At 41.0% G+C, this 13,772-nt stretch overlaps 1 protein-coding gene across 5 annotated transcripts in view; it reads right to left on the bottom strand.

The window, feature by feature from the left end:
- cc2d2a (coiled-coil and C2 domain containing 2A) overlaps positions 1-13,772 on the bottom strand; it is a 204,254-nt gene that overhangs the window by 24,259 nt on the left and 166,223 nt on the right. For all 5 annotated transcript variants that reach the window (XM_072556139.1, XM_072556318.1, XM_072556227.1 and 2 more), the window contains 4 exons: positions 13,054-13,159; positions 7,907-8,016; positions 2,558-2,654; positions 2,369-2,467 (listed from right to left, as the gene is read on the bottom strand). In XM_072556139.1, the coding sequence (XP_072412240.1) occupies positions 2,369-2,467; positions 2,558-2,654; positions 7,907-8,016; positions 13,054-13,159 (412 nt within the window). The remainder of the gene's footprint in view (positions 1-2,368; positions 2,468-2,557; positions 2,655-7,906; positions 8,017-13,053; positions 13,160-13,772) is intronic.

Below are 13,772 nucleotides of genomic sequence, written 5' to 3'. Positions count from 1 at the left end.
ATTTGATCGAATTGACTTTGTTTAATTCATTCTCCTTCTCAATTCTTTCATTCTGGGTTGTGTTCACAAAGGTCCCTCAGATTTGTTTCTCTCAGATTGTTGCATCAGCTCGTACTTGTCAATAACATTGTTGATAAAAATGTTTTGAGCTAAAAGAGATTGAATCGTTGGAAAACATGACCCCATATAATTATAAATTAATTCTCAGCACCAAAAGCAGAAGTTCAGTATTCATGTCAGGTCTAGCAGACATCGAAAGAAAACAAAATCAAAACACTCTTCAAAAATTACAATCAACCGTAACAATTTATAAGTTGCAGCATTTGTCAGTTTTTAATTTGCACCCTTTTTGCTTGCTTGGAATCTCTTGCTGAAATTTCACTCGAGGCAGTTCAGAGAAGGTTCACAAGGATGATCCCTGGTGTGGAGGGATTGTCTTCTGACCATAAGTTGAACAAGTTGGGGCTCTACTCATTGGAATTTACAGAAATGAGACGTGATCTGATCATATAGGATTCTTAAAGGGCTTGACAGCGTAAATGCTGAGAGGATGTTTCCTCTTACCGGAGAGTCCAGAACCAGAAGATATAACACCAGGATTAAGGGTTGCCAATTTAAGACCAACATAGATAGATTCTTGATCTGTAGGGGTATCAAGGGTCATTGGGAAAAGGAAAGTGGGCAAGAGAATTGTCAAATCAGCCATGATCCTGGTGACTGGGGAGGTAATTTCAAGGGGCTGAACATGCTACTCTCATTCCTATTTCTTTTGGTCTTATTGTCCATGTCTCCCCAAACTGGCTACTGGTTGTGCCCTTTCACTTGAATGCCATCGCCTTGAGTACCAGTAGACATAAATATTTTTCTTTAAAATCATAAAGTTATCAGAGAAGTTAGTCAGGTTCTGTAGGGATACGCCAAGTCTTCAGAGATTGGACTCTGAGTACAAATGCAAGGGCACCATTTTGCCATACAGTTTGTTCAATGGATGTATCTGGACCAGTGAACCCAGTTTTAGTTTCCTCACATGAGATGCCATCGTGGCTGTGCAAAAGGATCAAAATCTACGAGATGCCATCGTGGCTGTGCAAAAGGATCAAAATCTATTTGCTAGTTAGATATGCTTAAGCAGCTGGGCTTACTTATTGAAGAGCAGTGTGCCAACTTCAGGATAGAGGTTTACATCGTAATGAAAGAGCTGGACAGTAAGCCTTTTGACAGATTTTTTTTCTTTCTTTTGAAAGAGCATACCAGTTTGAGTGGGAACAGCCAGGTGTCATTCATTTAACTAATACATCATTAAAAAGTCAGAGAAGTAGGATGTTCTTTAACCAAAGTATGAGACCACAAATCTCTGTCCAGCTGCTGACACTCTACATGCCTTCAAAAGAGAACTGGATGAGTTTCTGGCTGACCAGAAATTGCATCATCTCAAAGACAAATGGATCAAGAGATAACATATTTTTGCTTGATTGACCCTGGATTTGTTTTTGTGTTTTCTCTTTATTCAGAAATTTCATGACTGCAGATGAAAGCATCAAGCTTAAGTGCTCCAACCCTCTTCAATCAACTGAAGGCTTCCAACTGTCATGACTTGGAACTATATCGCAGGGGCTGAGGAGATTGACTTCCATTGGGCTGTCTCCCATTGAGCCATGTAGAACTCCAACCAGAAGATCATTCTCTCTCTGATTTCCATTGACTCCAGTTTTGTAAGGGTTTCTTGATACATCACAGCATCACCTCACCTTAGGGGGAGTTGATGGCCTAGTGGTATTATGGCTGTACTGTCCTTTCAGGGACCCAGGTAATGTTCTCGCCACTGCATTTGGTGGAATTTGAACTCAATATTTTTATAAAAATCAGGAATGAAGAGTCTAATGATGACCATCGATCCTTGTCGATTTTCTGAAAAACCCATCTGGTTCACTGATGTCCGTTAGGGCAGGAAATGCAATCCTTACCTGGTCTGGCTTATATGTGACTCCAGACTGACAACAATGTGGCTGACTCTTAACTGCCCACTGGGCAATAGAAATGGGTAATAAGTGCTGGCCTAGCCAGTGATGCCCTCATCCCATGAATGAATAAATGTGGCCTTGGTGTTAAAAGCAGTCATTTGCAGCTCACAGATACAAACAATAAATTCTCAAGATCTTGAGCTGTAGAGCTATTAATTATGGAAAAAATAAACATGCAAGTGTAATCACACAAAGTTCGCAAAGGAACTGAGTTGCAAAGTGGTGAAACTTGCATAAAACAAATACAAATGACATAGGCTAGCTTTTGGATACATATATTTCTCACATAAATTTACATTTTACCATTATGAAAATACTCTCCACTACAGACAAACAAGACTCCTTACCCTGGACTGGGAGTAGATGGTACTGAATGGGACCTGCACAGCCCCTAGCCAGTGTCGCTCAACACGGGTATGAACATCACTTCCTCTTTCTCTGTCATCCTAAAAAACGAGAATTATTTTTCAAGAGTTCATATGATTATTTTAGGAATGGGGTTGATTTTGTTAAATATGACAATCATTTAAGGTTACCTCGAGAACGTCATAAACAACTTCGTCGAAGACATTGATGAACACGTCATCAGAAACAGACTGCAGACTTGCTGTGCTGTAATCGCCATTTGGTGCTCTAAATCAAACAAAACAGGCACTAACTGTTACAGCACTCACACACCAACTCATCTTTGCAGTTACTACTATTTAATAACAAATTCTTAAGAATTAGTAAATAATTTCACAGCAGGATGCTTTGTATCGCTATTTGTATCACTGAACAAATTAGGAGTAGTCTACCATTGTGCTTATATTAATTTTGAAAGGGCAATTAATCAATCCCACTCCCTTGCTCCTTCACCAACTGACCGAAAATCTTGCCTTTTTAAAGTACATATCCACTCAATGTTGCCCCTTGGGGGTACTGGGTCCAGGGTAAATCACACTGTGCACTCTTCACCCAGCCATTCCCTTGCTCCTCCCCACCACTCCATAACTCTCTAGCTTTTCCTAACAGTCTGGGAACAAAGGTCCTTTACATTGCTTATGCCTAGCTGCCTTCAAGCTTAAAAACAAAACGTAAGGTTACATTGTGCAGCTCTCAGCTATTCAAAGGTTACCCCTTCCTGACTTCTAGCTCCTCCCAGGTGCCTATGCTCACAACATGAAGTTGCTCATGGGACGAAGGACAGTCACTCTAGTGATGCGCTGTCTGCACTGAATTACAAACCTTAAAGAAAGGCCAGAAGAGAAAATTAAAATGATTCATAAAATAACCAGAAAATACTGAGAAAATAAAAACATACTAAGTTGCAATATGGTAATCACTAGACAACATTTATTTAGCTCATCTATGGAATGTGGATGTCAATCTCTGGCCAGCATTTATTGCCTGCCCCTAGTTACCATTCAGAAGGTGGTGATGAGCGAACTTCTTGAACCGCTGCAGTCCATCTGCTATTAGGTTGACCCACAATACCCTTAGGGAGAGAATTCCAGAATTTTGACCTAGTGACTGTGAAGGAACAGCGATATATTTCCAAGTCAAGATGGTGAATGGCTTGGAGGGGATCTTGCAGGTGGTGGTGTTCCCGAATATCTCCTATCCTTGCCCTTCTAGATCAAAGTGGTCAAGAGTTTGGAAGATGCTGTTTGAAGAGCCTTGGTGAATTTCTGCAGTGCATCTTGTAGTAGTACACACTGCTGCTTTGAGCGTTGACGGTGGAGGGAGTGGATGCTTGAGGATGCGTTGCTAATCAAGCGGGCTGCTTTATCCTGGATGGTGTCAAGCTTCTTGAATCTTGTTGGAGCTGCACCTATCCAGGCAAATGAGAAGTATTCCATCACACTCCTGACTTGTGCTTTGTAGATGATGGCTAGGCTTTGGAGAGTCAGGTGAGTTATTTGCCGCACCATTCCTAGCCTCTGACCTCCTCTTGCAGCCACTATATTGATATGGTGAGTATGGGAGATTTAGTGATGGTAACTCTATGGAATGTCAAGGGGCGGTTGTTAGATGACTTCCTATTGGAGATGGTCAATGCCTGGCATTTTAATGGTATAAATGTTACATTTAGTTTATACCCTCTAAAGTAGAAAAAGAAGCACTTATTTTATAGATAGCAAATGGTATCATGTGTTGGCACACATTCTTCACACTTGTGAAATGGATCTTGTACTACATTCAGGAATGGCATTCCTGAAGAAGGGCTTATGCCCGAAACGTCGCTTCTCCTGCTCCTTTGATGCTGCCTGACCTGCTGCGCTTTTCCAGCAACACATTTTTCAGCTCTGATCTCCAGCATCTGCAGTCCTCACTTTCTCCCTGTACGACATTGTCACAGTGGAAATTGTTTTTAAACAGTATTAATCATTGACAGAGAAGAACCAAAGAAACGTGAAACTGAAATTAAAAATGTTAAACCAAAAGGGACAATAACATTTATTGGTCGACTATTCAAAGATCATTGATCAGATAACAATATCTGTGACTCAGCTCAGAATTACTGGGGAACTATAATAACTTCCACAGATGCACGCAATTACTCCTAAAGGTTAGAATCCATAGGGCTATTGGAAACAAACAATAAACATACATACGTAAGCACCACAAATTTGCCAAAGCAATTAATGGCAATGCGTTGAAACTTGCACATAACAAAATTAAATCTTATGAAACACAAACTGAGTAGGCTAATTTTCAGGTACAGCAAGTAATTGCATATACTTCCCACACAAATTAACATTTCACAATCTTAAAAACAGCCTGCAAGGAAACTTGTAAATTGACAAAATTAGTGTTTGACTTTTCTTTTAGTTTTAGATAAAATGCAGTTAGTGTAATCTAACTTTCCCAGCCTCAGAATGCCATGGGCAATGCCAAATCAGTTGGGAAGATATGGGGAGGTGAAAATGAGATTCTCTACAGCGGGAAAAAAAAGTTTAATTGTGCAACTAAGTGGTGGGGGGAGAATCAGAGTGGTGATCGGCAAGTGGCCTATTTGCACTAATTAACAGCACGTTATTACCTATTCTCGCCTCACTCATGCACAATTGCCTGTTCTCCCTCATGGTGGAGAGAAATCAGACGATAACCATTCCTGACGGGAAAGTCAAACTGCGTCACCTGCTGCTCCAGCACATCATTTGCTCCAGCTCAGCCAGTGATCTCCAACATATCAGGGCATCCTCCACAGACAGTGACTGTATCTCCCACCCCATCGCCAGGAAATGGAGATTGGCATCAGACGCACACCAGTCTCTTCATAAAACCACAGTACATCTCTCAACCCCTTCGAATACAGTTCATCCCTTCAATCTAGCACCTTGGACCAAACTGACCCCTTTCATCAGTACGTTGATGTCAGGCTGATTTGAATGGCGATGAAGAGCTTATGCCCGAAATGTCGATTCTCCTGCTCCTCGGATGCTGCCTGACCTGCTGTGCTTTTCCAGTGCCACCCTTTTCAAGTCTGACCCTCCAGGATCTGCGGTTCTCATTTTCTCCTGATTTGAATGGAGGGACAGACACATATCTCATGCATTGAAACTTGATTTTTTAGCGCTCATTTTGCACTTACAACATCCCTGCCTTGCTTTGTCTTTTTTTATGTGGCCACCATTCTTCCAAGTGGCAGTGGAGCAGGTCTCCTGAGCTGGAGCTCATCTCGTCCATTGCTTTTCTTTTCTCTTTCTCTCCTTTCGCATTTTTTAGCTTTTTCGTTTTTCCTCCCGTTCTCGGGTGGCACGGGCGAAGTCCAAGTTGAAAGCCAGCACGGACGTGGACTCTCGGCCTCCGTGTGGAGTCAGATGTCTGGTACTCCTGCCTCAAGAGTTGGAAGGACTGTTATTCTGAACTCTTATTTCTGTATTTTTCGAATTTATTGCTGGACTTTTTATGTCTTTATTTTCCTAATTTTTCCCTAGGTACCAAAGATGGTGCAGTAAGTGGTGACTTGTAAACTTTTCACTGTACTCATGTGAGTACATGTGACAATAAAGCTAATTCCAAAACTTACAGGTTAACAAAGTTTCTGTCTTATCACATTTCCTAGCAGGAGATGGACATGTTGTTGCATGGTGCTGTGCTACATCAATGTCACAGCTGCTTAAGTGGCAAAGACACTGCATGTGTTTCAAACAAACGAGCATGTCTCAAAGTCTGTCAGGAAAGGGGAAGCTGATTTTCTCTCATCTTAGACTGCAGGTACTTAACAACCTGTTTTTCTATGCAATGTTACCTTTCTTGAACAATGTAAAGGTTCAGATTAGGGTAGCTATATAGTTTCAGAAATCCTCCCACGCTGGTACTACAGAGATTGAATTAAGTCCCACTATGTCAAAGGTCCACACACAAGCATTCCATCGCCCTCTTTGTCAAAGTCCTCCATGTCCCAAATCATCGTGTGTGCAAATACTGACTGCTCACATTGTTAGGGCATGATGGTCCTCATATATATCTTTTAAAATCAGGACTGATGAATTCATCCACAGCAGGGATTATCATCACTGGCTGCAGTACAACAAAGATGCAGAGAGATTGAGGAGGGACAGTTGCACAAGACAGCCCAAGACCAGCAAAAACCTCCAATGGCTGCCAAATTGCATCCACATGAAGAAGTCGTTGCTATAAGATGTGTAAAAGAGGTTTACCAGGATGGTGCCTGGATTGGAGTATATTAGCTATAAGGAGAGTTTGGACAAACCTGGATTGCTTTCACTGGAGCGTCAGAGGCTGAGGGCGAGTTGAAAGAAGTACATAAAATTATATTGGCAAGGATAAGGTGAATAATCCCCAAAGCGAAAATGTCAAACTCTAGAGGGCATAGATTTAAGGTGATGGGGGGAAATGTTTCAAGGAGATTTGCAAAGCACTTTTTCTTTTAATGCAGAGTGTGGTGGGTGCCTGGAACACATTGCTGGGGAGATGGTAGAAGCAGATATGACAGGAATGCTTAATAGGCTTTTAGACAAACATATGAATAGGCAGAGAATAGAGGGAAAAAAGGTAAAAACAATGACTGCAGATGCTGAAAACCAAATACTGGATTAGTGGTGCTGGAAGAGCACAGCAGTTCAGGCAGCATCCAACGAGCAGCGAAATCGATGTTTCGGATAAAAGCCCTTGTCCATGTGCAGGCAGATGGGATTAGTTTATAATGGCATCATGGTCAGCACAGACATGGTGGGCCGAAGGACCTATTCCTGTGCTGTACTATTCAATGTCTACAGGTCCCCTCAGGATACAGAGGAAGTACAGGAGGTCACTTGAGCAGGAGGTCACTTCTCCTGTTACTAAGACAGTTGATCAGACAGGTGATGATGTAAAGCAGAACACTTTTATGGATGTGAGATTCTATTTCCAACGAAGTCTCTCCAATCCCATTTTTATGTGAAACTTTTTTTTTGCTTCCTTCCCATTATATTTACTGTATAGGGCAGTTCCTGGCTGATAGTGGAAATCTCAGGTGGTCTCTTCTGCTGCTGGTGAGTGCAAGATAAAGCAAGAAAGGCACATGGAGGCATGATGCATAGATCATAAAGTGAGCAGCAGACAATTGAGAGAGAAAACTCACTGGGGCTCATGGAGAGAGACCCTCTATTAAACAGGCAACCAGTGTCGATTGTATCATTGAGGGAAATCTGCCGTCCATAGCTGGTGTGACTCATATACATATGACTCACAGCAACATGGTTGGCCCTTAACTGCCCTTTGAAATGCTGAGCAAACTACATTGTTGAAGGGTAATTAGGGATGAAAACAAATGCTGCCCTAGTCAACAACACACACATCCCATAAAAAGAATTTTAAAAATTGATTTGGAAGGAATAGATCAAAAGGATTAAAGGCCACTTTAATCTAAATAACTTCTTTTTTAAAAAGATTACCTGAATGGTATTTCCAATTCTTCATTCCAGTTAGGGTTTTGACCTTCTGCAGTACTGGTTTGACGGACTGTACGTTGGAATGAAACCTCCACAAAAGGACGCACTGAGGTCTTTGACAAAAAGAAATCCCAATGTTAGTCTGCTTATTCTCGATATGGCTTTTCTCAGTTTTTGCACAGCTCATTTTTCATACAGATGAAAAACTGCCATCCCAAACTGGGAAAACCAGGGAACAATGTCACTTCAAGATATTTCAAATTTGCATTAACTCATCGAGTTAAACAACAAGTCAGTTCATAAATTATCATTGTGCTTGCGACAAAGCTCTTTAAAGAAGAGTAGCATACACATAGGCCAAAACAGACACCATGTACTAAACACACTGTAAAACCAAAACAAAAACTTGCATTTCTGTAGTGTTCACTGCTAGTGTAGTAAAAACGTCCCAAAGCAATTCACAGTGGTATTATTTAATAAAATCTGACACTAAACTGTATAATGCAACATTATGGCAGATGACCAATAGATTGGTTAAAGAGATCGGTTTTGAGCAGAAGTTGGAGAAACTTAGGGAGAGCAGTCCAGAACTTAGGGTCTAATTTGAATGCACAACCGCCAAAGGTGCAGTAATTCAAACTGAGGTATACAAAAGTTCAAAATTGGAGGAGTCAAGGTATCTTAGAGGTTTCTAGGGCTGGAGAGATTAGAGAGAGATAAGCACATAGCAGTGGAGAAACCTGAAACAAGCTTAAAAATAATGGCTCCAAAAATCTTCATGGGTCAGATTGGAGGCAGGAAATATGGAAGGATAGTTCAATTAGGGCACAAAGCAGCTCAGTTTCTAGTTGATATGGTGCTGATTCCACTGAAGTTGTTCCACTCGAAATCAATGTCTTCCTGCTGATGCTTATGTTTTCGAGTAAAGTGAATGATTTCATTTGAAGTATTCAATACAATTAAAAGGATTGATAGGTTTTCCAAACATTCTGAAACTATTATTTCACCTTGTGAAAACTAGCATATTACACTCAAGACTGAGTTTAACCACTTATCTTCCTAAAGCCCAGGGTTCAAATGTTTTTTTGCTGTCCCAATGTAGACTAGTGTTTTTTTAAAATAAAAATGTGTTCTCAATATGGTAAGATTCACAAGGCCACATGTACTATCTGCAGTTATAAGCAGCTGTCATCAGAGTCTAACACTATGGAAAAGTAAGTGAACATGTCTCATCTGATGTTCCATAGGAGCAAAAGTTATTGATGCAGCAGCTAAGGATCTTTGGTTTGATGATCCTTTTCCTCAGAAACCCCTGCAGCAATATGCTGGAAGTTTGATGACAGAATGCAGCCATCACAACCATCTTTGTTTCTGTCAGGCAAAATTACAGTCACTGGAGAATCGAGCTGATGTTGTTTAGTAAATGAGTTTCAGTACAGATCCCTGTTGCTATTCTCTGTTGGATGCAGCATTATGTTGAGAGGAGGTATTCAGATCAACTGTTTGCCATTCAGCTCTTAAATCCAGTATTACTATGGGTCTGATGAAGTTTGTAATAGAAGGTGGTTTTTTTTGGTTGCCTGCAGCAGCAATAGCAATGGTGAGAAAGTTGGGAAAAGCGCAACAAGAATGAAAAAAAATCAACTCCCCAATGTTGAAAAATAAATTCCTACTTTCCCATAAAGTTTACATGGCAAGTTCTGAATCTTGTTAATGAGCAGTAATTATCTTATTTCCAGGTATCTGTATCTCATTAACAGCTAATCTCATCTCATTTTTATATGACTCACATCTACCTGAGAAATGAGGCAGTGCCAGTTCCCGACAATAAAGTCAGATTAGTTACCTGGCAGCACAGCTCACTGCTCACTTCTCCATCATTTCCTTGCATGCTCTAAGAACACTGTCCTCTTCCACCTTCTCTCTATTCAAGTGGGCATCGCTGATTCATCAGCTTCACCACATCATCACAGCTATGCAACCCACTCAGCATTTTAGCCCTTCAGGAGTTCACCTGCAGCTCAGGGCACGATTATGGTTTGTACATTTCTGCCTGGTTTGTTTGGCCACAGGGGTACACACAGATCTCACGCATCTGCACATGGTGCATCTTATGTCACTTGAATTACTTTCTTGGTGCTCACAAATTTTGCACTGGCTTGGAGGCTGCCAGCCTCTCTGGCTTGCACTGCTTCTCACCAAATAGGCTCTTCAGTCCTAAATTACAGACTGACAGCCTCTGTTACTTGCACTGCTTTTTAATGCAATAGGTTCTTCAGCCATAACTTACAGGCTGCCAACTTCCCTGGTTTGCATTGCTGTTTTGTGCAGAGGAACAGGCAGACAGCTTGTTACGATTCAGAGCCCTGAACAGTTTAAGGGGTAGATATATCACTGTACAGCACCAGCCCACATCAATGTCACAGCTACAACAGGTTATGTAACAACACAGCGTCTGTGTTTCAACCAAATTCAATCATTACTGGCAGTCAAAGGAGACCAGCCCTGAGTGAAGTGAAGGAGGTGGTGGCAGCACGGTGGTAACGACACTGGATTAGTAATCCAAACCTTTGTGATTGGTGTTTAAATCCCATGGCAGATGGTAACATCTGAATTCAATAAAATCTAGAATTAAAATCCTAATGATGACCAAGTAAACACTATTAGAACAACCCTTCTGATTCACTAATGTCCTTAAGGGAAGGAAATTACTGTCCTTACCTGGTCTGGTCTGCATTTGAATCCAGACCCACAGCAATGTGGTTAACTCTTAACTGTCCTCTGAAACGGCCTAACAAGTTACTCAGGTCAAGAACAATTAGGGATGGGCAAAAAACCCTGGCTTAGCATTAAAAAAAACTGGGAAAAATAACTATGACCTAAAAAACTAGACATAGCTAAGAAAAATAACTACGGCTAGTTATTGGTAAAGGGATCATCTAATGGCAGACCATTGTTTTAGCTATGGTTACTCAGGCAATTGGCTCTACTAGAGTTGGCGAACAGTGCCTTTGCAGTCCAGGCATTGGGCCATGGTCAGTCCTGAAGGTTAGAAAGAGTCATCTGGGTATCACAGGTACATCGGTCAGTGTGGGGAATCCATTTGAAGACTGTGCTGTCCTCCCAACATAGCCCAGGCACTAGCCATAGTCAGTCAGGGGTCTGGGTATTAATAGTGAGAGTGCTCATCAGTGGCATTCTGTACAGAACTAGCAAAAGTGGGAAGCCAAGAGCCTGAATCTCCCAGCATCATTGTCACTATCTACGGCTGTCAGAGAACCAATGCAGGCAGAGATTAAAAATATTGCGAGCCATTATCAATGAACCTTGTCATCTGGAGAAGGACTTGAACTCAGAAAGACTGGGTGACAGCTGTTAGTGGCTGCCATGTCATAGCTGCCCTGAATTTTATTCCAATGGCTTGTTCCAAGGAACAAGTGAGACCTGTGTAGCATCTCCTATTCTTTGGTTCTCAAATGAATGTGAAAAGTCGCAGGTACGATTCTCTCCATATCGTAGTTTTTGATATCCTTTCCCTCTGAGGAGGAGAGTTAAGCAGCTTGGGCAGTGGGATTCTCCAGCACTGTTTGCTGCCCCCGATGCAGGATGCTATAAACTGCACTCATGCTGCTTTGAGACAATGTACTGAAACAATGGTATTGCTGATGAAATTATACCTGATAATAGTCCACACCTTGTACATGAAAACTTTGTTTGTAGAAAAATACAGTTTTCACTAAGTAGCCAGTTCACTACACCATCCACAAGCTACCAATGAAAGAGAGAGAGGTGCAAAAACGATAAAAATGCTGATAACAAAAAAAATGAAGTTGAAGCACAAGGTTTACAGAATGACTGAATGACACTGAGAGTAACACTGGTCTTCAATGGGCTAAATATTCAGCAACAGAAGCTCAGGCCTAATGTTGCATTACAAGACCATGACCATATTAAAATTACACAAAATAAGCCAAAGCAAGCAAGCATCTGAAGTGGTACAACCACAGACAATGGACAAAAATCATATTCTGCCAGGGCAGAACGTGTGAATAAACAATCAACATGCTGAAGTTATAGTTATCAAAAAGTGGAACAGCTACAATCATGTCTTGTCCAAACAACAACTGGATTTTCCAGGCGAAACCAAAGAGCTTTGATACTTTTATAAAACATAAGGAGTGATTCACAGGAATACTATTGAAACTGAGTAACCGAAACACATCCTACAGCAAATTCCTCACAGAATGTAACCAGAGTCCAAGAGTTGAGAACAGTCCATCGACCCAGACCAACAGCACTGAGAACAAGATCAGAAAGAACAGTGAAACCACCAGAAACTCAGCATATGAAAATACAACTTCTTGGTGGGAGGGAGGTAGTAGGAATGTAAGTAGTTTAATAACTTCTTGGAAGTTAAACTGGTAAGAGAATGTGGAGGAAGGAATTAATGTAATTCAGTCAGTGATGTAACTGATGATGTTAGCATTACAAAAACTGAAGAGTCTGAACTGGAGATGGTATATACTGTGAATAAAGAGAAGGAATTACATTACTAATAATCTAGCCGTGGGAATAGTAAAGTAGATGTACAGCGGGATACATGTACAGCACAGCAAACAAGATTGACTGACCAAAGTAGTAGAAGAGGACAAGGACAAAAGCCTCCTCCACATTGATCACAATCCCAAACCAGTCCTGATCTCCCAAAATGACACAACAGGAGCAGGCAGGTGGGACTAGCTTAGTTTGGGATTACGTTTGGCATGGACTGGTTGGATCGAAGGGTCTGTTTACGTGTTTTATGACACTGTAACTGGCCGAAAAGATCATAGAGATAAAATTGAATTCGTGCAACGAACCAGCTTGGCGTCATTCCTTTGAAGGACATTAAATAATGCAACATAAATGTTCAGATGATAATTTGTACCTCTCATTTATTATTTAAAGATTTCATTAAAATACTGTATTTGGATTTGTAAAATTGCATTGCAGAAACAGGCTTATATTTCGATCTGCATAAAGGCGCTTAAAATTCCATGAATAACAAAAAAAAAGGAGACGTTGGTGACAACAATAAATTAAACAGAGTTCTATATTCCCCCTTTATACATCTAGTCCCCAAGCCTCTGAGTTTCCTGTTTGTTTCATACCTGGTTAGTAAACCATTCATGGCTTTGAGTAGGACTCTGAGGTATCTGAGAGGTTGAAAATGTTTCATTAATGGATCTTGCTGATCTGGATGTCAGCGCTGGTTTGCTGGAAGAAAACAAAGAAAACTTTTATCTTCAAATGATGTTCTATTAAATAAACCTGCAAAAGGAGAACTTTAGAGTCTACGTTACAAACAATATCCAAGAATATACTATGCATTCATTCAAAGGCAAACTGATCAAAGGATAAGTAAGTTTTAGCTTACAAAAAAATTGTTTAAGGAGTTAGGATGCCACTGGCTGAGCCAGCATTTATTGTCCATCACAAGCTGCTCTTGAGAAGGTGGTGGCGAGATGTCTTCTCCAACCAGTGCTGTTTATGTGTTGTGGGTAGACTCATAACACTGCTCCGGAAAGAGTTCCAGGAAATTGGCCTCGCAACAGTGAAGGAGAGGGGATGTATTTCCAATTCAGGATAGTGAGTAGCTTGCAGGGGAATTTGTAGGTGGTGGCGTTCACAAGCATTTCCTTATCCTTCAAGATGGTAAAGATTGTGGGTTGGAAGTTGCTCTTTCAGGAGCACATTTCTGCAGTGCATCTTGTAGTTGGTATACAATGCTGCTACTGTGCTTCTGTAATAAAGGCTCTGAATGTTTACTGATGTTATGCCAATCAATCGGGCTTCTTTGTCCTGAATGGCACTTAACTTCTTAGTAGTG

Source organism: Chiloscyllium punctatum, chromosome 1, assembly GCF_047496795.1.
Source record: "Chiloscyllium punctatum isolate Juve2018m chromosome 1, sChiPun1.3, whole genome shotgun sequence".
In the NCBI taxonomy this organism is placed as follows: Eukaryota; Metazoa; Chordata; class Chondrichthyes; order Orectolobiformes; family Hemiscylliidae; genus Chiloscyllium; species Chiloscyllium punctatum.
This window is presented reverse-complemented; position numbering and strand designations above follow the sequence as displayed.